The following is a 26,939-nucleotide window of genomic DNA, read 5'->3' on the forward strand; positions in this document are numbered from 1 at the left end:
TCACATCATTGAACACTTGAAATAACCCAGCAAGGGGACTGAGGCTCAGGAAGATAGGGACTTTATCAAGGCCACACAGTGGCAGAGCCCACCCTCTGGAGTCTGTATTCAGTCTGATAACCATTCATTGATTTATTCATTCTTCTTCTTTTTTTGTGATGAGGTCTTGCCTAGGCTGCAGTGGTTTGATGATAGCTCACTGCAGCCTTGACCTCCAGGGCTCAAGCGATTCTCCTGCTTCAGCCTCTTAAGTAGCTGCAACTACAGGTATAAGCCACCACATGTGGCTAATGTTTAAATTTTGTAGAGATGGGGTCTATGTTGCCCAAGCTGGTCTTGAACATGTGGGCTCAAGTGATCCATCCACCTTGTCCTCCCAAAGTGCTAGGACTACAGGCATGAATCGCTGTGCCCAGCCCCTATTCATTCTCTCACTTACTTAGCATTCACTCCTTCATCTACCTGAGAAATAGAATGATGGCTGAGCCCTGTGCACACCATATTCTCTTTCTATCTGTCCCTCTGAAAGGGGTTTCCTCCAGGATGGCTCACTCCAGGGTGGGGCAGAGTTGCTGGAGAGGCAGAGATTGTCCACTTCTGAGGGCAAACCTCTTCCCAGGGGCTCATAAATATACCTACTGTGGGGCAGGAAAATCATGTCAGAGTTCTATGACTTCCCAGTTGGGTGAGGGGCTCCTCTGTGCCTTCACAGGCCCCAGGCTTCCACCTGATTGCATGGAGTTGTTACTGACCATTTTTCCTGGGAGTCATGTTAACCTTCCTTGGCCCACAATAGGCCAGGCAGAGCAGTATAGCAGGGTCCACAGCAGGGCTGGGTACCTTTGCTGGGCAAAGCCCTCATTTACCCTGCTAGGCTCCAAAGTCCCTTCCCACTCCCACTTTTCACTGAAGACACTCCAGAAGGGGATAGTGCGGAGACATTTATTGAATGTTTATGGGACTGGTCCACGTGGGTCAGGGGGTACAGGGGCCTCTTCGGGGCTGCCTGGAATGTCACTGGTGGTCACTGTGGCCATGAAGCAATGGTGGAGGAGGCGTTTGGAGTTCACAGCCTGCCCCTCATTGCTCTCCAGCTGTGGGTTCAAGCAGGGATAACTCAGCCAGAGAGGGCTCACTCCCGGCACTTCTGCCGCCATGCCTGTGTTCACACCGCGGCAGTCAGGAGACACCTCCTCAGGGCCTGGAAAACAGCAAGCTGAGGGTGTGGGGCTCTCTTCTTCCCCCTCAGGACCACACCCCCCAGCTGACTTCTCTGGTGCTTACCTTGGGCAGTACATCATTATTTATTAACAATATACCACCTCATGCACTAAGAGCTGTCAGTGTTGCTCATGAACTAGTAGTTTGGTGGAGGAGACAGACAGGAAACGATTGTTAAGAGATATGAAGACTAGGCCGGGCGCGGTGGCTCATGCCTATAATCTCAGCACTTTGGGAGGCCGAGGCGGGTCAATCACGAGGTCAAGAGATCGAGACCATCCTGGTCAACAAGGTGAAACCCCATCTCTACTAAAAATACAAAAATTAGCTGGGCATGGTGGTGCGCACCTATAGTCCCAGCTACTCGGGAGGCTGAGGCAGGAGAATTGCTTAAACCCAGAAGGTGGAGGTTGCGGTGAGCCGAGATTGTGCCATTGCACTCCAGTCTGGGTAACAACAGCGAAACTCTGTCTCCAAAAAAAAAAAAGATATGAAGACTTGACCTTCACCATAACCTCATGAGGTAGGTATTATTAGAAATCCATTTTGGCCGGGCGCGGTGGCTCAAGCCTGTAATCCCAGCACTTTGGGAGGCTGAGGCGGGTGGATCACAAGGTCAAGAGATCGAGACCATCCTGGTCAACATGGTGAAACCCCATCTCTACTAAAAAAATACAAAAAATTAGCTGGGCATAGTGGCGCGTGCCTGTAATCCCAGCTACTCAGGAGGCTGAGGCAGGAGAATTGCCTGAACCTAGGAGGCGGAGGTTGCGGTGAGCCGAGATCGCGCCATTGCCCTCCAGCCTGGGTAACAGCAGCGAAACTCTGTCTCACACACACAAAAAAGAAAGAAATCCATTTTATAGATGAGAACACAGGATTACCACACAGCTAGTATGGAGAAGAGTGCTGGACATATATATATATATTATTTTTTTTTGAGATGGAGTTTCACTCATGTTACCCAGGCTGGAGGGCAATGGCGCGATCTCGGCTCACCGCAACCTCCGCCTCCTGGGTTCAGGCAATTCTCCTGCCTCAGCCTCCTGAGTAGCTGGGATTACAGGCACGCGCCACTATGCCCAGCTAATTTTTTGTATTTTTTTAGTAGAGATGGGGTTTCACCATGTTGACCAGAATGGTCTCGATCTCTTGACCTCGTGATCCACCCGCCTCGGCCTCCCAAAGTGCTGGGATTACAGACGTGAGCCACTGCGCCCGGACCAGTGCTGGACATTTTTTAAACATAGATTGTTCTCTGCTTGGAGAATAGATTCCATGATTCTCTTTATGGAGTGACTTATCTTCTCTCTTCCTCTTAAAGATCGAAAGGAAGTCTGTTTGGCCTTATTATTCTCTACCTTCCCTTTATGACTTGTTCTGTTGCAACTTACTTGGCTCTGCCCCAACTATACCTTAAAAGTGTTTGTCACTAAACCCATGGTCACTTCTGTTTTTTGAGATGGAGTCTTGCTTTGTCGCCCAGGCTGGAGTGCAATGGCATAATCTTGGCTCACTGCAACCTCTGCCTCCTGGGTTGAAGCAATTCTCCTGCCTTAGCCTGCCAAGTAGCAGGAACTACAGGCATGCACCACCACACCCAGCTAATGTTTGTATTTTTGGTAGAGATGGGGTCTCACCATGTTGGCCTGGGTGGTCTTGATCTCTTGACCTCATGATCTGCCTGCCTTGGCCTCCCAAAGTGCTGGGATTACAGGCATGAGCCACTGTGCCCGGCCACATAGTCACTTCTAAATCCTCATCTCCCTTGACTTCTCAGGAATATTTAACATTATTTGCTTATTTTAAAATTTACCAACCATAGGACTCTGAATTTTGTTTTCTTTTTCTTTTTTTTAAAATCAGGAACATTTGACACAATTGAACATTTCTGCCTTTCTGGATAAAAAGTGTCTCAAGTGTTTAAGCCAAAAATTCAAGTCATCTCTCACACCTTCTATCTCAGCCCTTTCACAAAGCCAGGTCCTGCTGGTTCCCCCTAATAGCCATCTGCTGTATCCACACATTTCTCTCCATCCTCAAGGCCACTACCTTAGGTCAGGCTTTCATCTTCATCTCCAGTACATCCTCCATGCTGTAGCCAGAGAAATCCAAGACCTTTCTAAGATCAAGTGAGTCTATGTACTGTTCTTTCTCAAAGCTTTCAAACTCTTTCCATTACTTGTGTTCCTGAGATGGCACCTCATTGTGGCTTTAATTTGCATTTCCTTAATGACTATGAAGTTGAACATATTTTCATGTGCTATTTGTAACCTATATGTCCTCTTTTTAAATTTTTTCTTTTACTTTGAGATGGGGTCTTGCTCTTTTGCCCAGACTGGAGTGCAGTTGCTTGAATATGGCTTACCACAGCCTTGACCTTCTGGGGTCAAGTGATCTCCCCACCTCAGTCTCCTGAGTATAGCTAACAATAGCCCTGACCTCCTGGGTTCAAGTGATCTCCCCACCTCAGCCTCTTGAGTAGTTGGGACTAAGGTGTGCACCACCACATCCACTTTTTTTTTTTTTTTTTTTTTTTGGAGAGACAGGGTCTTGCTATATTGCCCAGGCTGGTCTTGAACTCCTGGGGCTCAAACTATCCTCTCACCTTGGGTTCCCAAGGTACTGGGGTTACAGACCCAAACCACCATGCCTGGACATTTTAAAACATAGCTTATTCTCTGTTCCTCTTTAGTAAAGTGTCTGCTCAAGTGTCTGTTCATTTTCTAGTGAGATTGCTTGTTTTCTGTTGAGTTTAGGGCGTTCTTTATATATTTTGTTTTATTTATTTATTTATTTATTCTTCATTTATTGAGACATATCACTCTGTTGCCCAGGATGGAGTGCAGTGGTGTGATCTCAGCTCACCGCAACGTCTACTTCCTGGGTTCAAGCAATTCTCCTGCTTTAGCCTCCTGAGTAGCTGGGATTACAGGCTCGTGGCATGACACCTGGCTAATTCTTTTTGTATTTTTAGTAGAGATGGGGTTTTGCCATGTTGGGCAGGTTAGTCTCAAACTCCTGACCTCAAGTGATCTGCCCACCTGGGCCTCCCAAAGTGCTGGGATTACAGGCATAAACCACCATGCCCGACCAATCCTTATATATTTTGGATAACAGTCCTTTGTCAAATATGTGAATATATTCTCAGCCTGAGGCTTCCCTTTTCATCCTCTTAACAGGCTCTTTCACAGCATTACAATTTTGAACTTTGATGATACTGGTTTGTCTTTTTTTAAAATGCATTGTGCTTTTGATGTCTTGTCTAAGAATTCTTTGCATAACCACAGGTCATGAAGATTTTTCCCTGTTTTCTTCTAAAAGTGTTAGAGGTTTTTGGTTTACATTTAGATTTTTTTGAGATAATTTTTGCACAAGGTGTGAGATCTAGGTAAAGGCTTATTTTTTACTTATAGAAGTCTAGTTGTTTTAACACTTTATTGAAAAGACTATTCCTCCCCAGTTGAATTGATTTTGCACCTTTGTCAAAAATCTGTTGGACAACCTTATGATGTGGATCTACTTCTGGATCATATTGTGATCTATGCACGTGTCCTTCCCTCCTCCAATACCACACTATCCTCATTACTGTTTGTTATTGTTGCTATACAATAAGTCTTAAAATTGAGTAGTGTGATTTCCTCCAACTTCACTATTCTTTTTCTATTACTTTAGCTATTCTAGTTCCTTTGTCTTTCTATATATAAATTTTAGAATTAGCTTATCTATACCAAAAAAAAAAAAAAAAGCTGCCATTTTGGGCAGGTGCAGTGGCTCACACCTGTAACCCCAGCACTTTGAAAGGCCAAGGAGGGAGGATTGTTCGAGCCCAGGAGTTCAAGACCAGCCTGGGCAACATAGCAAGAACCCATCTCTACAAAACTAAAAAATTAACAGGGAGTGGTGGTCCCTCTCCAACTGTGAGGGTCTGAGCAGCTGCTAGCCAAGACTCTGGGGAATCCCAGGGGCTTCCAGAAGTTACAAGACCTTGGCTCAAGTCCTCATTCCAGTATCAAACATTGTGCTACTTTATGCCAAACCCTTCTCTTCTCTGGATCTCAGTTACTACTTCATAAAATGGGATAGAAAATACAACTGGCCTAATATTCTGTTTATTTTCCTGTGAATTCTTTTCCATTGAGCTCCTTGGGAGGCTGAGGTGGGAGGGTCACTTCAGCCCAAGAAGTTGAGGTTAGATTGTGCCACTGTACTCCAGCCTGGGTAACAGAGCAAGATCCTGTCTTGAAAAAAAGTGGGGGAGGGTTGCAATTTTTATGTTTACTATTTTGAGTTTTCCAATTTGTGAACATAGTGTATCTCTCCGTTTTAGGTCTTTGATTTCCTTCAAGAGCATTTTGTAGTTTTTTTTTGTTTGGTTGGTTATTTTTAGAGACAGGGGTCTCCCTTGGTTGCCCAGGTTGGAGTACAGTGGCAAGACCATAGCTTACAAGTGAGCTTTGAACTCTTGGGCTCAAGGGATCCTCCCACCTCAGCCACATGCCATCATGCCCAGCTAAGTATTTCATAGTTTTCTTATTTTTTTTGAGACAGATTCTTGCTCTGTCACCCAGGCTGGAGTGCAGTAGTGTGATCTTGGCTCATTGCAACCTCTGCCTCCTGGGCTCAAGCAATTCTCCCATCTCAGCTTCCCAAGTAGCCAGGGCTACAGGCATACACCACCATGTCCTGCTAATTTTTGTTTTTTTAGAGACAGGAGTTTAGAATGGTTTTGAACTCCTGGGCTCAAGGGATCCTCCAGTCTTGGCCTCCCAAAGTGCTGGATTTTGTAGTTTTTAATATACAGACCCTGTACATGTTTTGTTAAATTTTACTTAAGTATTTCATTTATTTTGGAGCAACTGTAAATAGTATTATTGTGTTTTTATTTTTGGTTTCTAATCTTTTATTTCTAGTATATATAAATACAATTGATGTTTGGTTTTGACCTTACTGTGACCTTGCTAAACACACTTAGTTCTAACATGTTATTTTGTGCATGTTTTATAGATTCCTTGGGATCTTTGCTATTTAAGCTTTCATTTTAAGACATTCCAACTGGTACTGCGATTTCCACTTCAACCTTCTCTTCAATACAAGAGTCCCCTTAGCAGAATCCCATATTTAGCCTTTTCCTGATTACCTTCCATGGATAGAGGTGCTTTTTAAAAAACAAATCAAAGCAAAACAAAAACAAAAAAAAAAAAAACCCAAGGATTACAAATTTGTGAGTGAAATATGGCCCAGAGTGATGAAGCTGCTTTTTGCAAGAGTATTTCAGGGATACTCTAAATAAGTTCTACCTTTATTAACTCCACATCCGTCTCCCTGTGGCTTTCCTCACTGATCTCAGCTCTGTTCTCTCAATCCTCATAAAAATGTCTGATCTTCCTGTCCCAGAACAACCTTGCAGAGATCTGAGGCCCTGGGCTGTGAGCCCGGAGTCTCTTCTGTTCAAGGCCAACTATCTCCAGCTCTTTACCTAATCCTCACATGACCTGGTTCCCAGACCTGAGGTAGTCACCTCCCTCTGATCACCTTCTGATTGGTCAAAGTCCATCTCAAAAACTGTGGGGCTCTGAGCAGCTGCCAGCCAGGGCTGTGGGGAATCCCCAGGGCTTCCAGAGTTACAAGACCTTGGCTCAAGTCCTCATTCTGATATTAAATCATTGTGCTACTTTGTGCCAAACCCTTCACCTCTCTGGATCTGTTACTACTTCATAAAATGGTGTAGAAAATACAACTGGCCTAATTTTTATATTTCTTTCCCTTTGAACTCCAAGTTCTGAAAGATTCTATCTACATAATAGACTTCATTTATTTAAGTACTAATTTTTTCCATTCTGTATTAATCAAAGAGCTCTGATCAGCGGGAGATCACCTATATTAATTAACTTCCTGGAACTGATATAATTCTAGCTCAAAGAGAAGAAACTTGGTCCCAGTAAACCCTTTGCAATATTGGAGATTGCTCAAGAATCCCCACTACTATGTTTAGGGACCCTCAGGAAATTGGAGGCCAAAATTGGGAACCTACAGAGTAGATGATAAAAAGTTATTTATGAGATGTTACAGCTGGTGAGTTCTAGCCAATTGAAAGTAAATATAGATCATCACTCCTTTGCTTTCAGACCTTATACTCTGTTAATGTGACCTGAGATTCCATTTACTTTTTTTTTTTAGCAACCACATCACATTTCTGGCTTATGCAGGAAGCTGTTTAAAAAATGGTTAGGCTGGTCACAGTGGCTCACGCCTGTAATTCCAGCACTTTGGGAGGCCAGGGCAGGTGGATCACCTGGGGTCAGGAGTTTCAGACCATCCTGGCCAATATGGTGAAACCCCATCCCTACTAAAAATACAAAAATTAGCCAGCTGTGGTGGCAGGCACCTGTAATCCCAGCTACATGGGAGGCTGACGAATTGCTTAAACCTGGGAGGTGAAAATTGCAGTGACCCAAGATTGTGCCACTGCTCTCTAGCCTGGGTGACAGAGGGAGACTCTGTCTCAAAAAAAAGGTTAAAAAAAAAAAAGAAAATAGTATGTTTGAGATGACCAACATATAAAACTGGAAGTGCCTAATGATAATTAAAATGAGAGTTACTAATTGTTAAGAGCCTACTATGTATTTGAGACTAATTAAATAAGAGTAAGCATCATTTCTAGTTTTTGCAACAAATTTCTTAGTAGGTATGATTGTACACATTTTAGAGTACACTGAGGCCGAGAGAAAAATGACTTGCGTAAGGCCACACACTGAGAGCAACAAGGCCAAGATTAGAGCTAGGTGTTCTGGCATCCCTGCCCAGCGCTCTGCCTTCCCTCCTTTCTCCAAGGACCTCTGTGGCAAATCCCCCATTACCTGGGGTCCTAACATGGGCCTAGCCTATGGTGACTAGCCCAGAAGGATGTTCTCAGGTTCTTCCCCTGCTTGGAGATAAGTCCAAACAAACTCATCACTGAGGCGTGTTGGATTCCTTGGTGTTAGCTCTCAAGTGTGGTTAATTAAAAAGCAGTGGGCTCTGGGGTGACATGACTGAGCCCTCTGGGGAAGGTGAGCGGGGCTGATGAAAGTCATTCTGCAGTATAGGGGTAGCTGCTGCAGGGAAAGGTCTCTGGCTGGGAGGCAAAGGCTTGGCCACCAATTGGCTGGGTGACCTTAGGCACATGACTGCCTCTCTCTAGGCCTCAGCTACCCATCTACAGTAAGAACATCAGACTGTATTTCTAGGAGCCTTTGAGTTCTAGTCAATGAGAATGGCTGACTAATGACCTCCTCAACAACACCTTTCAGAAGTGGATGAGAACTGGACTCTTATCTGGGTGCGATGGCTCACGCCTCTAATCCCAGCTGTTTGGGAGGCCAAGGTAGGCAGATCATGAGGTCAGGAGTTCAAGACCAACCTGGCCAATATGGTGAAGCCCCATCTCTACAGAAAATACAAAAATTAGCCAGGTGTGGTGGAATGCATCTGTAGTCCGAGCTACTTGGTACTTGGGAGGCTGAGGCAGGAGAGTCGCTTGAACCCAGGAGGTGGAGGTTGCAGTGAGCCCAGACTGCACCACTGCACTCCAGCCTGGGCAACAGAGGAGGCTCTGTCTCAAAAAAACACCAAAACCCAAAACTGGACTCTTTAATTTTCCCCCAATTTTTTAGTATCTTATTAAATGTACCTTGATTGGAATATCAGTTCTATACTCACCTCTCTGACTTCATCTGTAAAATGGGAATTGATAATAATAATGATGTTTACTGATATTTAGTTATTATTAGGCACTATTGTCTTTTTTTTTTTGAGATGGAGTCTCCCTCTGTTACCCAGGCTGGAGTGCAAAATGGGAGTTGACAATAATCAATAATCATAATGGGTAGTTGAGCAGGTTAAAGGGGACAATGTGTTTGAAGTCCTTAGCACAGTGCCCAGCTCAACAGTAGGAACTCAGTCACCCTTGTGATCTAGCCAGTTCCTCACAAAGTACCAGAATAAGAAAGTCATCGTCTTCATCACCATTCGAAGTTTAGTGGATGAGATGGGTGTGAGGGTGATGGAACAGAGTACAGAATGCCTGGGCAGGGTAAGAAGCCTGTTTCAGAAACTGCTTTTCCATTTATACTCTGCTCTTGCCAGGGCACTTCCCACCCAACCTGTGCCTCCATACTCAGAGAGAAGGACCCCAAGGGACAGTGCAATGATCATAGGCTTTAGAGTCTGGGAGATCTGGGTTGACATCATAGTGACACATGCTCACTGGCTGTGTGGACTTAGTTCATTTCCCTTGGCTGAATGTTGGTTTCCTTTGCTATAAAATGGGGGTAAAGATCTCTCTCCATGTCCTATTGAAGAACAAGACAGCAAACAGAAATGAAAGCCTATCAACAGTAAAGCTCTGGTGAATGTATGATAGTGGGCCTGTAACTGTCTCAGATGCAGGAGGCTCCTGGGTTGATGCTTTGGGTACAGAGGGAAGGAGAGGACAGCACTTAATGAAGAAGAAAGGGAGGAAATAAGAGCTGAGTTTGGGCAAAAGGCAGAGAGAGCCTAAAGCTGTTATTTAGTAAAAGGTCAGGCAATGCACTTTTCATCTTAAAAATAAGCAAAAAGCAAGAGGACATGCTGTCTCAAATCCTCGTGACTGAATAATCCCGCTGGTGGCAGAGCAGTGAAAAGCGGGAGGATGGTTTCCATTAACAGGGCTGAGGGATGAACTGCATTCCCCTTGAATCAGAAAAGTAGGTTCCAGGGGATCGGTAGGGTAGAGTGAGACTAGCAGTACAGAGCACAAACCAAAACATCCCACAGACCTGCTCTAGGAGGATGGAAAGAACAGAACTTTGGAGGCAAAAAGACGCATTTGATTTCCAGCTCCACAATTTACAAGCGTGACCTCTTGTGCAAGTCATCTAAGCTCTCTGAGACCTGATATTTGCATCTGTAAAATGGGTTATGAGACTTACCTCACTGAGATAACTGGAAAGATAGAGGAGATGGTGCATGTGACATTTCAAACAGTGTCTGGGACATTATAGGGATGCCCCTTTCATAGCAACAGGGCTAAGGGGAGGAACGAGGGTGAAGGGGAGAGTTGGCTCTGTCACTCATTCGGTGACTTTGAGTCTCAGTTTCCTCATCTGTAAAATGAAAGTAATAACATGATCTATACCCTGCCCAATTATCATAAAGAGCAAATAATATGGTACACTTAGAGCTAGTAAATTCATTTTACCTGTGGTATCAATATTTCATTATTCTATTATACCACCGTTTATTATTTATTCCCCTACCTGTGGACATTGAGTTTCCAATATGACAGGTTCTCATGATGTCTACCTTTATGAGTTTTCTCCCAATGCAACTGTTTCTCTAAAGCAGCTAAATAGAAGTGGAATTACTGAGTTACAGGGTATATCTATATCTATAGATATTGCCAAAATTCTATAAAGTGGTTGTGCCAATTTATACTCTCACCAGCAGTATATGAGAGTATCTGCTTCCCCACCACAGTTTCCAAGCTTCTCACTATTAATATGATACATTTTTGGGCTTTTGCCAATGTAATTTTTTTTTTTAATATAGATGCATCTTTTTTTTTTTTTTTGAGATAGGGTCTTGATCTGTCACCCAGGCTGGAGTGCAGTAGCCAATCTTGGCTCACTGCAACCTCCACCTCCTGGGCTTAAGTGATCCTCCCATTTCCGCTACTCAAGTAGCTGGGACTACAGGTGTGGGCCAATAGGTCTGCCTAATTTTTGTATTTTTTGTGTATGTTGACCAGGCTGGTCTTGAACTCCTGACCTCAAGTGATTCTCCTGCCTCCACCTTCCAAAGTGTTGAGATTATAGGTACAAGCCACGGTGCCTGGCCTGCATGTACCATTTTTAATTGCATTCTCCTGATTATTAGTAATGTTGAGCATCTTTTCATGTGCATTGGGCATTTGTATTTCTTTTTTAACAAATTACATTTTCTCATCTTTTAAGGTGAATGTATATCAATCCTGCCTTGTTTTACATACAGTTGATTCTCATTATTCACATTAGTTATGTTCTATAAAATCACAGCAAACACTGAATAAGCAAATAATTGCTCCTAGGGGAAATACAAGGTTAGGTTCCTGTGAGCCTCTGGTCACATTTTTGTCAACTGATCAGTATGTAACTTTGTTTTTCTATATGTGTTTCTGTTTAAAGAGACCTTATTTAATATGTTATTGCTTTATTAACTGAACTCAAGGCCAACAGCACTATAACCTAAAACTCATTTCCCTAAAACAAACAAAAACAGGCTGGGTGTGGTGGCTTACACCTGTAATCCCAGCATTTTGGGAGGCCAAGGCAGGCAGATCACCTGAGGTCAGGAGTTCAAGACCAGCCTGGCCAAATAGTGAAACTCTGCCTCTACTAAAAACACACACACAAAAATTCGCTGGGCATGGTGGTGGATGCCTGTAGTCCCAGTTACTTGGGAGTCTGAGGCAGGAGAATCACTTGAACCTGGGAGATGGAGGTGTGATCTCAGTGAGCTGAGATCATCATACCACTGCACTCCAGCCTCAATGACAGAGCAAGCAAAAATAAAAATAAACAAAACAAAACAGTGAAATCACCAATAAAAAAATCACAAAAATGCAAAAATCATGGCACTAAATAGACTGAGAAAAAGATACTTGCCTATACTATGAGAGCTGCAAAAAGAAGGCAGAGCATGCCTTGTTTAATAGCACCTAGGATACATGCGCAAATCAAATTTTTTGCTACTCTGTGCATGCCCACATCTACAAATGACTTCAGAATTGCCTTGAGTATTCATGTCGACATTACAAGCACATTTTAGCAAGTAAGTAAATTTGCAAATACAGAATTGAAGAATAATCAGGACTGATTGTGTGTGTGTGTGTGTGTGTGTGTGTGTATAGATATTTAATGTAATATATCTTTGCAGCTCCTCACTTGTTTTTTATAACTTCACAGAGTGTCTTATATTATTTGTACTTGATGTAGGGAAATTTACCAATCTTTTTCTTTCTTTATTTTATTTTATTTTTTTGAGACAAAGTTTCGCTGTTGTTACCCAGACTGGAGTGCAATGGCACGATCTGGGCTCACTGCAACCTCTGCCTCCTGGGTTCAAGCAATTCTCCTGCCTCAGCTTCCTGAGTAGCTGGGATTACAGGCACACACCACCACGCCCAGCTAATTTTTGTATTTTTAGTAGAGATGGGGTTTCATCTTGTTGACCAGGATGGTCTCAATCTGTTGACCTCATGATCCACCCGCCTCGGCCTCCCAAAGTGCTGGGATTATAGGCATGAGCCACTGCACCCGGCATTTTTTTCTTTATTTTTTTTAAAGAATTAGACATTTTATGCAAATACCTATATTTTAATTAGTCTGTTTCTCGACTCTTTCTAGTCTAGGTTTTTCAACTTCAGTACTTTATTCTTTATTGTAGTGTTTCTCAACTGGTACTGTTGACATTTTGGGCCAGATAATTCTTTGTTGTGGGGTGCTGTCTTCTTTACTGTAGGCTGTTAAACAGTATCCCTGGCCTCTACCAATAGATATCAATAGTATCCCTTCCCTGATTGTCACAAGCAAAAATGTTTACAGACATGCCAATTGTCCTGGGGGAGCAAATTTGTACTCAGTTTAAAACTACTACATTGTCCAATTCTATTTGTCAGTTTCTGTGCCAATATCACAAAACTTATATTTTTAAGTGAAAATCCTACATTTAAAAAAATGTCCTGCTTGCTGTTAGAGTAAGCCCCTCCTTTTCTTTGTTTTCCAAAATTGTGTTGTTCATTCTTGCACCTGTATGCATCTAGATGAACTTTAGAATTAATTTGACAAATTCTGTGAAACATTTTTATTTATAGGATAATTTAGGAAGAATTGGCATTTCTATGATATTAAGCCTTTCTATCCACATACATGCCATATCTCTCCCATATAGTCAGGTTCTTTTATGTCTTTCATTAACCTTTATAATTATTCTCTATAAAGTTGAACCAGCCGGGTGTGGTGGCTCACACCTGTAATCCCAGCACTTTGGGAGGCCAAGGCAGGTGGATTGCTTGAGCCCAGGAGTTCGAGACCAGCCTAAGCAAGATGGTGAAACCCCATTTCTACTAAAAATACAAAAAGTTAGCCAGGTGTGGTGCTGCACACCTGTAGTCCTGCTATTCAGGAGGCTGAGGTGGGAAAATCACCTGAGTCCAGGAGTGCAAGGCTGCAGTGAGCCATGATCGTGCCACTGCATTCCAACTTGGGCGACTGGAGCGAGACCTTGTCTAAGATGAAACAAAACATTGAAGCTTCAGCTGTCTCTGGTCCTCACCAGGATGGTCTATGTTAAGACATTTTTCTATTCCCCTGCCACTGCCTCTCAGGTCTTTCTCACTTCAAGGGGAGCCAGCTGAATCCTTCCACCCTCAAAAGTGGCCCCTCCTGCTTTTCCTGTGAAGCAGGATTATTCACAGTCATCAGGATCTGAGATGGGTTCTTGTGCTGTTGCTTGTTGCATTTTATTGTTAACTGGAAAACTCGTGTTTATAAATGATGGCATTCATCCCTCTCTTTCTCTGAGACTTAGCTACTACCCACCTTGCTCCTTCTACCTCCCTGATGCCTCCTGTCACTCTTACTTCTTCTGCTTAGCTTACATTTCTCCCCCAGCCTGTCTGGCCTTATTTCCTGTGGTGCCCCAGTATGACCCTGTCACTGCAGAGGACTCACTCAGTCCTGCCCATGCACATGTACCCATTACTTACCCTATCCTGGGACAGCCTTTCTCCTTTATTTTGCTTAAGCAACTTCTTCACTAACTCAACACTAACTCCAGTATCCTCCCCTTTTTGAAATCCTCCCTACACTTCCTATCAAACAATTTTGTGCTTAGTTATATACTTGCACAGACCCAGTGTGGTGACTCAAGGCAGATAGATGTGAGCTGTATTTCACTCCACCAATTATTAGTTATGATACCTTGAGCAAGTCACCAGAACTCTCGGTCTTGCTTTTCTCATCTGTAAAATGGATTTAATAATACCTATTTTGAGCATTGTCTACCAAACTAAACTGAAAGATCTTTTGGCAATAGAGACTTTTATCTTTCACAGTACCTTTCAGGAAGTTGTCAAAATGTATGCAAAAAAGGTTGGTGAAAAAAACAACCCTTTTTTTTTGGTCCCTTAGAGGCTCTTGACAGCTTATACTAAAGAAGAAATGGGTAGTCCAGAACATCAGATTATTTTTTTTTTTTTTTTTTTGAGACGGAGTTTCGCTCTTGTTACCCAGGCTGGAGTGCAATGGCACAATCTCAGCTCAACACAACCTCCGCCTCCTGGGTTCAGGCAATTCTCCTGCCTCAGAGTCCTCAGTAGCTGGGATTACAGGCACGCACCACCATGCCCAGCTAATTTTTTTTATTTTTAGTAGAGACTGGGTTTCACCATGTTGACCAGGATGGTCTCAATCTGTTGACCTCATGATCCACCCGCCTCGGCCTCCCAAAGTGCTGGGATTACAGGCTTGAGCCACCGCGCCTGGCCATATTTTAAAAAAACACATACACAAATAAAAGCGCCTGTATTCAGTTTCTAATACATTATCCATTTGGAAGCAGCAAATTTTTTAAATTCATTCTATTTTGTTTGGGGTAATCAGTTTGCATTCCCCAAGGCTAGAATTAAACCACCGTCTTAGAAAATCCACAACATGGATTGATCCTTGTGTGACAAATGGAGTGTTGTCTAACATTAATTTTTTTTGATAAACACTGAGAACATGAAGAATTTGGGATGGAAATGTTTAGATCATGAATCTCCTGAGAAACATGCCACTACTTCGGCTTATTCCAGGAACACTCAGGAGGCAAATGTTCCAAACATTATTTCTACATTCCCCCCTCTGAAAAGATGCTAGTCTACCAAATACAAGGACATCACCTGGCATCTTCCTTACCTGCTGTCTGTAAGCTCAAGCCCGGGTCTAACTTTGTATGCGGCTTTGAGCTGATGAACAGGTAGCAGAGCACACAGGCGGTGACAATGAAGGCCAGAAGGACCACCGCTGCTATGGACAGGCCCACGAGAGCACCAATGCTGGGGAGAGACCACATGAAAGCTGAGTTTCAGGAAGGGATTTGGGAAGCAGATGTTATAAAAGTCTTGTAGCTAGGCTAGAATGAGTCTGCTGGGAAGAAAACATACAGAATAAAAATATATTTTAAAAAAATTTAGGTCAGGCACAGCGGCTCATGCCTGTAATCCCAGCACTTTGGGAGACTGAGGTGGGCAGATCACTTGAGGTCAGGAGTTCAAGACCAGCCTGGCCAACATGGTCTCTACTAAAAATACAAAACTTAGCCAGACATGGTGGTGGGCTCCTGTAATCTGTAATCTCAGCTACTCAGGAGGCTGAGACACGAGAATCACTTGAACCCTGGAGGCAGAGGTTGCAGTGAGCTGAGATCATGCCACTGCACTCCCACCTGGGTAACAGCAAGACTCTGTCTCAAAAAAAAAAAAAAAATTAGTATTGTGTTGTAGGAATCAGCTTTGACTTTTGTTTTGTCCCTACTTGTCTTAAACAAGCTCTCTATGCTTCAGCATAAGAAAGAAAGTGCACCAACTACCTGCCAAGGACTCACCACATACCTGACCCTGCTCAGCAACACCGTCTTCTTCCCTCCCTACTTTCCTCACCTGCTCATACCCCAGCTGGAGATGGGTCTTAGGGGCTCCCCAGACTGCTTTTTCTTAAGAATCAAGACACATATATAGTAGGCCTTAGTTAAAAGCCAGCTGTCCTTCCAGCCTTAGGTAATTTCTTTTCTTTTTGTTTTCTTTTTAAGACAAGGTCTTGCTCTGTCACCCAGATACCCAGATTGAATTACAGTGTTGTCATCTTGGCTCACTGAATCCTCAGCCTCCTGGGCTCAAACAATCCTCCCACTTCAGCCTCCCGAATGGCTGGGACCACAGGCATGTGCCACTATTCCCAGCTTATTATTATTATTATTATTTGTATGTTTTGAAGAGATGGGGTTTTCCCATGTTGCCCAGGATGATCTTGAACTCTTGAGCTCAAGCAATCTACCACTTTGGCCTCTCAAAGTGCTGGGATTACAGGCATGAGCCACCATGTCTGGTGCTGCCTCCTACCCTGTGCCCCCATTTTTTTTTTTTTTTTTTAAGAAAATAGAGACCAAGTTTTGCTATGTTGTCCAGGCTGGTCTCAAACTTCTGGCCTCAAGCAATCCTCTCACCTCAACCTCCCAAAATGTTGGGATTACAGGCATGAGCCAACCGTGCCCAGCCAAGCCTCAGGTGACTTCTGACCCAACCTCCATGGTCCTGCTGACCATGTCAGTGTCAACTCCATGTCTCAAATACCTCTCCACTCCCTCACCCTCCAACCTCACTGCCTCTGTCCCAAGTCAGGCCTTGGTCACCTGGCCTGAAGGAAGAAACAGCTTCCTTTTTTCCTCCCACAATACTCAACACTTCTGACACCATATGTATGGGGGTTTCCCCCACACACACACATCAAGCAATTCTCCAGCAGACACCAGCTGGGTGTCCTATAACTTGATTAAATTCTGGCACCATCTCTAGGCAAATAGTGTCAGTTCCCACAGGTTACAGGCTCAGTCCGTCAGTACTCCCTCCTGCCCTCCCGTGCCAATTGCAAGTAGTAGGTTGTCACCTATACTTCTGACCTACCAGCTACAAATCGGTGTGCCCATGACCCCTTCCTTGGGTTTGATTAATTTGCTAGGACAGCTCACTGAACTCAGAGAAACATTTATGTTTACTGGTTGATTAGAAAGGATATAACAAAGGATATAGATGAATGGCCAGATGGAAGAGATATAGGGTAGGGTAAGGTATACAGGAGGGGCATGGAGCTTCCGTGTGCTCTGGAAGCACACAACCCTCCAGGGACCTCCACATGTTTGGCAATCCAGAAGTTCTCTGAACCCTGTCTTTGGAATTTTATGGAGGCTTCATTACATAGGCATGATTGATTACCATTGGTGATCAACTCAACCTCTGGGGCCTCTCCTCTCCCTGGAGGCCGGGATGGGGCTATAAGTTCTAGCCCTCTAATCACATGGTTTGTTTCCCTGGCAACCAGTCCCCATCCTGAGGCTCTCCAGGAGCCCACCATGAGTCACCTCATTAGAACAAAAGATGCTCCTATCACCCAGGAAATTACAAGGAATTTAGGAGCTCTGTGTTAGGAACTGGGGGTTCAGAGACCATATTTTAGAACAAATGATGCTCCTAGCATCTCTATCTACAAGAGTTTTAGGAGCTTCTACTCAGGAACCAGGGGCAGAGACCAAATATGTATTTATTTTTTCTTTTCTTTTTTGAGATGGAGTCTTGCTCTGTCACCCAGGCTGGAGGGTAGTGGTATGATCTTGGCTCACTGCAACCTCACCTCCCGGGTTCAAGTGATTCTCCTGCTTCAGCCTCCCAGGTAGGTAGAATTATAGAACTCAAGTGATTCCCCCACCTCGACCTCCCAAAGTGCTGTGATTATAGGTGTGAGCCACCATGCGGAGCCAAGACCATCTTTAATCAGCCTTATCCTCCCACTGTCTAGGCCCTGGCATGTTGGTAAATATCACTTGGCACCTACTATGTGTCAGGCATGATGGAACACTTTCCCAATGAGATGGCATAGGTGGCATCAGGCTTTGTCCTTGCCTACCCTTCCTTCTTTAATTCCTCTTCAAGTGAGTCAGGAGAATCACTTGAACACAGGAGGTGAGGTTGCAATGAGCTGAGATCATGTCACTGCCGTCCAGCCTGGGTGACAGAGCAAGACTCTGTCTCAAAAAAGAAAAAAGAAATACGTATTTGGTCTCTGCCCCTGGTTCCTGAGTTGAAGCTCCTAAAACCCTTGTAGATAGAGATGCTAGGAGCACCATTTGTTCTAAAATTTGGTCTCCGACTCTGGCCGCAGACTCCTGCTCTTGACACTTCTGCAGGATTTCCCTCCTTGTTAGTTAATGGCTTATTTCCACTCAACCAAAACACCTGAGAGCTTTGACAAGTCTGCCTTCTCATGGCTAAATAATTAGACATCTCTGCTATGGAATAGTATAGCATATACAGAGACTTTGTTAATGATATAGATATTTTCAGGCAGGGCGCTGTGGCTCATGCCTGTAATCCCAGCATTTTCAGAGGTCAAGGCGGGTGGATCACTTGAGCCCAGGAGTTCAAGACCAGACCAAGCAACACAGTGAAACCCCGTCTCTACAAAAAAAAAAAATACAAAAATTAGTCTGTTGTGGTGACCACATGCCTGTAGTCCCAGCTACTCAGGAGGCTGAGGCAAAAGGGTCACTGGAGCCCAGGAGGTGGAGTCTGCAGTAAGCTGTGATGGTGCCACTGCACTCCAGCCTAGGTGACAGAGCAAGACCCTGTCTCAAAAAAACAAGGTTTTCAGATCTTTTAGATCTTAATATCTAAGAAAATGGATACATTTTAATGACTTTATTTGGTAGTATTAATTGAAGAGAGCAGGACACAGTACTAATTGTTAAAATGCATGTTCTGAATGAAGAGACCACTATCCCCCACCCCAAACAGGCTTTGTATGAGGAACATGGTTGTTTATTCACCCGGGTGCAGGCAGGCTGAGTCTGAAAAGAGAGTCAGTGGAGGGCGTGGGATAGGAGTTGGTTTTATAGGTTTGGGGTAGGCAGTGGAAAGTTGCAGAAGTCACAGTTTAGGGTGGTTTTTGCAAGCTGGGAGAGGGTCATAGTCTGGAGTCACGAGGTTGACCAAAGTCGGTTACAAAGTCCAACTGCCTTGTCAGTTGAGGCAGGAATAAGGAACAATAGAAGAACGTCTCAAGTTAATTAGGGGTCGATCATTTCTTCTCCTTTTGTGGTTTTCCGTTACTTCAAACTTTCTAGTTCCAGGAACTCATCTGGGGCGTGCAGGTCACAGAGGTTACCATGCTGTCCACAGCACGGTCAGTAGACCCAAAAGACTTTACACTAACTACATGGCATAACCCCAATTTAACTAAATATATGCATAACTATACACATGCAAGGTTGATGGAAATATACCAACTAACAGACTGTCCCTGGTAGTTCAGGATGTGAATGTGCTATCTGGGGCCTGTTGGATCTTATTGTGGAATATTCTGATATTCTGGCCAAAGTTTCCTTCTTTCTTTCTTCTTTTTTTTCTGAGACAGGATCTCACTCTGTCACCCAGGCTGGAGTACAGTGGCACCATCACCGCTCACTGCAACCTCAACCTTCAGGGCTTAAGTGATCCTCCTGCCTCAGCCTGTCAAGTAGCTGGGACTACAGGCATGTGACACCACACCAAGCTAATTTTGGTATTTCTTTGTGGAGACTGGATTTCATCATGTTACCCAAGGTTGTCTCCAGCTCCTAGGCTCAAGCAATCTGCCTGCCTTGGCATTCCTGGCCAAAGTTTCTATGCCAACAGCTGTTATCTCTTTGCTTAGGGGTTTCTTGGGTCCAGAACAGGCTCTGTAGACACACTGGCAAGTCAATGGTGCAGAATAATCAATGCCTTCCTTACCCCACCAGCCCACGACCAGTGACTGACAGAAATTCTTAGCTAAATATCCAGCTTCCTGGCCGTCGGATGGGATAACTCTGAGGTATACATTCTACACTGGCTGGCAGAGTTTAAGCTCCAGTTACCTCTGGCGTGATTTGCTTGGTAATACAGCCATTGTTGGCTTCTTCCCTCCCTGTCTCACTTCCTCATCCTCTACCAGTGATTTCTGGAATCACTTGCCACATAAGCTACTTGCCATCAAATCCTCATCTCAGTCTTCTGATGAATCAAAGCTTAGACACTGGATTACTCATGATTTCTTTCTCTTTTCATTTCTCTTGTCTCTCTTTTCACATTTTCTACATTGAGTATGTAGGGTTTTATAGTTCTTTTTTTTTTTTGAGACGGAGTTTCGCTCTTGTTACCCAGGCTGGAGTGCAATGGAGCGATCTCGGCTCACCGCAACCTCCGCCTCCTGGGTTCAGGCAATTCTCCTGCCTCAGCCTCCTGAGTAGCTGGGATTACAGGCATTCGCCACCGTGCCCAGCTAATTTTTTGTATTTTTAGTAGAGACGGGGTTTCACCATATTGACCAGGATGGTCTCGATCTCTTGACCTTGTGATCCACCTGCCTCAGCCTCCCAAAGTGCTGGGATTACAGGCGTGAGCCACCGCGCCCGGCCTTTTAGTTCTTTAGTTACTTTAATTAAACATTGTTTTCTCATTTGAGATATGCTTACTGTTCATAGAGCTGTTATCTGGGAGACTTGTGCTTCGCTTGGGACCCGTGTGGGGGACAACTCTGGGTACCTGGATGGAAAGGGGCCTCTAAGAGAGGACCTTTGAGGAGTGAGGAGGAGAGTTTTGTTTGTCCCTGTCTACCATTCTTTCTTCAGCTTTCTGGTCCATCCTCTTTCTCAACTCTGGGGTGATATGTCCCAGATCGGAGGTTAGTCAGGGGGCAGGCACTGTCTCTGCTGATCTGTCCTGGGGGCAGAGGAACCAAACCCCAAGGACAGAGTTGGGAACAACAGGGTAGACTCCAGGGAAGGAAAATCTGTGCTTAGCATGAGATGAACTTCAAATAATCAGAGTTGTCCCGTGTGATTGTACTGCCTCAAGCGGGGATGAGTCCCTGTCACAGGAGAAGCAGGACACATGAATGAGTTATATCTTTCAATGAAGTTAGAGATTCCTACCCTGAGTAGGAAATTGGATTAGAGAGTCCCGAGCCTTCGAGGATTTCACTATTCTGACTGAAAGATAAAAACCTACTGTGATTCCTAAGAAAGAATTGAAGGCACAGCCTAACAACTAAGGGGTTTGGAGTCAGGTAGTTATTTTTGTTTTTGTTTTTTTGGGATGGAGTCTTGCTTTGTTGCCCAGGCTGGAGTGCAATGGCATGATCTTGGCTCACTGCAAACTCACTGCAATTCTCCTGTCTCAGCTTCCCAAGCAGCTGGGATTACAGACACCTGCCACCACGCCTGGCTAATTTTTGTATTTTTAGTAGAGATGGGGTTTCATCATGCTGCCCAGGCTGATTCAAACTCCCAACCTCAGGTGATCCACCTGCCTAGGACTCCCAAAGTGCTGGGATTATAGGCGTGAGCCACCGCTCACGGCCTGGAATCATGTAGTTCTAAGTTCAAATCCTGGTTCTGCCACATTTAAAGTGAAAAACCACTTTACCATTCTGACCTTCATTTTCTTCATTTATAAAGGTTTCTATCTCACCAGGTGGTAGGAAGGATGAGATGAGGTGCTGTAGACATGGCCTGACCACAAACTCTGCCTTCCAGTAAGGCTGCTGTTTTCTGGCTCACACCCTGGTGAAAAACAGAACTAGTGATGGAGGAGGGTGTTTGGCAAGTGGACCAGACAGTGTGACAGCACCAACTGCTTCTCCACAGGGTGTCTTCACTTCCTGAGGCACAATTTTAAAGATGTCAATTCTCCTTGAGCACTGTCTCTCCCAGGAAACAGTGCTTACCTGGAGATTTTTATGTTTTTAAGGATTGGTTTTCATGAAAAGGGCCAAATGGAATTTACAGCAAAACAAGGTCTTCACCCACAATATCCAGGCTCTGTTAGGAGCATGCCAGAAGAGATATTTCAAGGTTGAGAGCACGCTGATGCCCTAGACATCCTGAGGACTTTCAGTTCCTCTCCTGCACTTTGCAATTGTCTGTGGTATTTATGAATCACAGTATGTCCGAGTCCAGGAAGAGTCACCCTAGGGCGTTTTAGCCACCCTTGAGGTCACAGAATGGGAACATACTGACAGAGGATGCAATCTCAGAGATCACCCCACCCAACCCTGGATGAAAGCATTGTCTGAGCCGCTAAAGCACACCACGTCAGAGAGTTTCCAGGGCAACAGAAGGGACCACAAGACACAAGAGCTGTGTAGGGAAGGGGCTATTGGAGGAGGGAAGGGGTCCTGGCTGGGTGCTGAGAGGATTACTCATCTCTGTGTCCCCAGGGGCCAGCACAGTGCCCAGAAGACACTAGAGGGCCAGTGAATAGTTTTCAAATGATCTGAGTGGATCAGTAGTAGGCTTGGGGACACTCCTAGATAGCAACTTAACCTCTCTCAAGATTTTTCATCTGTAAAATGAGGAGAAGTGCCAGGGTTGTGAAAGTGTGAAAGCATCTAACCCTTGGATAGTCTTCGGTAATGTTCTTTAAATCTCAGTCTGCTATGATATCGCTAGGAGATCTGGACAATTCACGTCCATACTGAGTTTCACTTCCCACATCTATGAACCAAGGAAAGGGAACTCTCTTATTGAGCACCTACTATATGTACTGGTCACTTTAACATGTATTATTTCACTTAGTTCTTACAACAATTCCATCACACAAATATCTCTATGACCATTTTAAAGTTGAGAGAAAATATCAGGCAGTTTAATAACTTTTCCAATCCACATAGATAATAAGTGACAGATTCTGACCAGCCCCAAAGCTCCACACTGTCTCTGTACTTACAGGGGAGGTCAGTACCATCTTATTTCAGCACCTAGCTCAGTGCTAACTACACAGTGGGCCTTCAACAAAACTTCACTGTTTCACTTTAGGTGCATGTTGTGAAATTGCCCTAGCGAAAATTACCACAGTGACAGAAATCTGATACAGAAAAGTTATGACAGTGAGAGGAATCTGAGATAGCTGACTCCATCTTGCTTTTAACTTTAAGAGCTGTCTTTGTTCATTACTGAGCATAGGCCACGTTAACTATAAGAAGAATTTATAGTTTAACTTTAAAACAAAGATGGTAACAGCCCCTTCCTAAAACTAATACCCTCCTTGCTCAGGGACTGCAACTGCCTTTATTAAACTAACAAATTAACCACAAGGTTAGAATCATGGTTCAGAAGTCATGTAGCTGGAGGTCACGAGATTTGTAATTTCCTCAACTCCTCCTATAGATAATGTCACTATTGTAAAACCTAAAACTAGTGTTCGAGGTATTTTACAGACCTTGCATTTTGATGGACCAGCTAATGCCACCTGAACCAGTAACCCATTCCAAGAAACTGGCTCAACTGGTCTTGTAAGCAACCCCCTACCACCCAGCAACTGACTCAGTGCAAGAAGATAGCTTTGATCCCCTACGATTTTATCCCCAACCCAACCAATTGGCATTCCCCATTCCCTAGCCCCCTATCTGCCACCAATCCTTGAAAAACCATAGTCTCCAAATTCTCTGGTGTGGGGGTGGGAAGGGAATGAGGATGTGAATTTGAGAATTATGTCCTATTTTGCCACCTGGTTGGCCCTGTGATTATTACTATTATTATTTTGAGACAGAGTCTGGCTTTGTTGCCCAGGCTAGAGTGCAGTAGCATGATCTCGGCTCAGTGCAACCTCCACCTCCCGGGTTCAAGGGATTCTTCTGCCTCAGCTTCCCAAGTAGCTGGGATTACAGGCACCTGCCCCCATGCCCAGCTAATTTTCGTATTTTTAGTAGAGATGGGGTTCCACTGTGTTGGCCAGGCTGTTCTTGAACTCCTAACCTCATGATCCACCACCTTGGCCTCCCAAAGTGCTGGGATTACAAGCATGAGCCACCGTGCCCCTCCAGCCCTATGATTATCAAACTCTTTGCTGCAAAATCTGTTCTCATGCATTGGTTTTTCTGGGCAGCAAGCAAAATGAACTTGTCAAGTGATTACAGTAGTATCTCTAAATAAACTGTGAGTTCCTCAGGGGCAGAGAATAATTGATTTTTGTGCCTCCAATGCCTTGCAAAGTATCTGGCACAAAGTAAAGCCTAGAATGAATGAATGAATGATGGATGAATATATGAATGAACAGAAAATACATTAATATTATTCCCTGTGTTATAGATAGCAGAAGTGTGTAGGATCTGATGACTAGGAACCTGATCATCTGAAAATCATTTAGAATTGTAGACTGAATCACCTACAAAAAACTATAATATTTCTAATTGTCATTGGCCTATGTCAAGTTGATGTCATCTCTGTTATGTCATTTGATCCTTACCACTGCCTTAGTCAGAAATCAGGGCAATGATTGATCATCCTGCCCATTTGATAGATGAAAAGACAGAGACTTGAGAAGTTTTGGTGGCATAGGATGCTTGCTGTCCTTTCCCACCCAGAGGCAGCAGCCTCTGTTCATATACCTCCAGGGACGGAAAAATCACTGCTGAGATGGCCCATTCCATTTTTGCTGATGCCTGTTTTCCAAAGCAGGCTGAGGATGAAGTTCCATTCTCCAGGTGAGGCCTTTAGAGACCCAGAGGCATTCAGACCTATTACCCTCTGAACCCAACACTTAGGTTCCAGGAATGCAACCCCTTCCCTGAACAAATGGGGAATCTGAGATCCTATGGGTGGAGCTTCAACACTTCAACTAATATGGCCTGAGCTAGCTTCTGCACTCTGCCACTGTCTCATGATGAACTTGGAGGCAGCTCTGACTACTCCCAAGTCTTCTGCCTTAGCTGAAAATGGGGTACATCCCCAGCACTCACCACAGGGCTTGGCACACACTAAGTGCTCAGGAAAGAGAGCCCGAAAGAATGACTAAATACAAAAGGGAACCCGGGCTGAGGCTGGGGTTGGGGTGTAGCACCAGGCGAGGGTTAAGGCTGGAGGCTGAGGTTTGGATGTAGATCTAGATATTAATAATATTTGGAGTCAGGGTGTGGGAGAGGAGCTGAGGTGGGATTGCAGGCAGGACAGAGAGGAGCTTGGGGCTGGTGATAGAATAAGGTCTGGGGTCAGTACTGGGGATTGTGGAAAGTCAGGGATGAGGCTGGTGTTGATATTTGGAAGGCGACCTTGGTGGAATGATTGGGGTGAAGTTAGAGCTGCCAGTGAACCTTTGAAGATGGCAGTTGCTGTTAGGAGGAGGCTTGATATGTGATTTGGGTCGGGATGAGGGTGGTGATGGAATGAAGTTTGGAGTGGGGATAGAGTGAGGTTCGTTTCGGGTTAGAGAAGGGGGAGGTCTGAGCATGGCTCTAAATAACGGTTGGGGCCAGGATAAGGAAATCGGGCTGAGATGGGGTTTCAGGGGGCGGTAGGGTTGACGATGTGGGTGTGAGGACGGTAAGGGCTGGATGGAGATCGCTGCTGATGTTCAGGTGGGCACTTGGATGAGGGCTGAGGCTGGGGTGAAGGGGGCTGAGACTGGAGTGGGGTTCAAGGTAGGAGGAGGGCCAGGGTCGGTACCTGAGCCACCACATGTAGCTGTGCTCGTAGGGGAAGAAGCTGTGCGGGTCGTCGCAGCAGTATTTGTGGTCGCGGAAGCCGCAGCAGAAGACAGCGGCCGCCTCGCCCCCCGGCCGCGGGCAGCTGAAGCCGCGCACCACCTCCTGCTCTGCGCTCACGTAGCTCGTGCAGGCGCCGCTCATCGCGCCCCGCCGCCCCCTCGGGCCACCAGACGGCCGGCGAGAGCCCGGCGGGGAAGCAAGGGAGCCAGCGAGACGGAGCTGAGCCTGAGAACGGCTGAGACAGAGACGGAGGGGCAGACAGAGGCAGAGAAGGAGACGCAGCGCGGGGCGCCGAGGCGCAGTGGCGGAGACCCGCGGCCCCGAGGACCGAGCGGAGGCCAGGTGCGCTGCCAGCGCGGCGGGGAGGTGCGGGAGGGGCGGCGGCGGCGGCGGCGGGCGGCGGGAGGGACGGCGGTGGGAACGCAGCGGGAGCCAGAGCGGACGCGGGGGGAGCCGGCCCGGGAGCCTCGCGCTGGTCGGGCTCTGCCTGCGCTTCCTGCCCCCACCCCACTGCCGGCACGAGGTCGCTGGGTGCTCAGCGACAGCACGACGTGGCTGGGGTGGCGGGGCGGGAATTCGAGGCCGGAGCGCGGGCGCCTCACCTGCACCGAGCCCCCGCTGGGAGTCTCGGGGGGGGGCATTCGGGGCTAGGGCAGACAGACAAGGCGCCAGCCTGCGACCGCACGGCGGGGCCAGTGGCGGGTGAGCACAGCTTCACCCAACCTCGGCAGCAACCCAGGGGCCCAGGGATGTTCGCACCCGTTTTATAGGTGAGAGCTGAGGGCCAGAGAAAAGCCATTTCCCAGGGTCGCTAAGCCCGTGAGATTTTAGGCGGGGTCGGCCTAGTAGGAAGCCCTTGATTTTTCTGCGGCGTTCTTGATGCCTCTTTTCCAGCGGGGTGTTAGATGTCCTCATCTTCTGGAGTTTCTGCTAGTCTCTGCCTTTCGCTGAGAGCTAGCATGTGTGTGGACAATGTCCACACTCTCCTGTTCATACTGCCTGCCACTGGCCTGGGACAAGGGGCCCAATGTGGGTGTGGATTGGCCCAGATAGTAACCCTCTTCCCCACACCGACCAGCAAAGCCAGCAGACCTGTCCATTTTGAGAAATTATTTCCAGAGAACAAGGGCAGTGTGCTCACTAGCATCTGAGAACCACAGTCCGAAGGAGCTCTCGGCGCCTTGGCTTCTTCTCTCTTGTACCCTGTCGCCTTAGACCATCTCTAAGGGCTTCATACATGGCCTGGCATGGTGGCTCACACCTGTAATCCCAGAACCTTGGGAGGCTGAGGTGGGTGGGATCACTTGAGGTCAGGAGTTCAAGACCTGACTTGAACTCCTGCCTTAGCTCTACATTTCATGCCTTAGCTCTACATTTTTCACAGCAGTGGGTAGAGTAAGAAAT

The 26,939-nt window shown here is 45.5% G+C and overlaps 1 protein-coding gene across 1 annotated transcript; it reads right to left on the reverse strand.

The window, feature by feature from the left end:
* Window positions 1-924: 924 nt before the first annotated feature.
* Window positions 925-26,047, reverse strand: SHISAL2A (shisa like 2A). Its single transcript, XM_002750828.7, has 3 exons — window positions 25,495-26,047; window positions 15,183-15,322; window positions 925-1,201 (listed from the first exon to the last, which is right to left on the reverse strand). Exons 1-3 carry the CDS (start codon window positions 25,674-25,676, stop codon window positions 954-956), a joined length of 570 nt encoding a protein of 189 aa, XP_002750874.4. The 5' UTR covers window positions 25,677-26,047; the 3' UTR covers window positions 925-953.
* Window positions 26,048-26,939: the final 892 nt, after the last annotated feature.

This window comes from Callithrix jacchus, chromosome 7 (genome assembly GCF_049354715.1).
Source record: "Callithrix jacchus isolate 240 chromosome 7, calJac240_pri, whole genome shotgun sequence".
Classification (NCBI taxonomy): domain Eukaryota; kingdom Metazoa; phylum Chordata; class Mammalia; order Primates; family Cebidae; genus Callithrix; species Callithrix jacchus.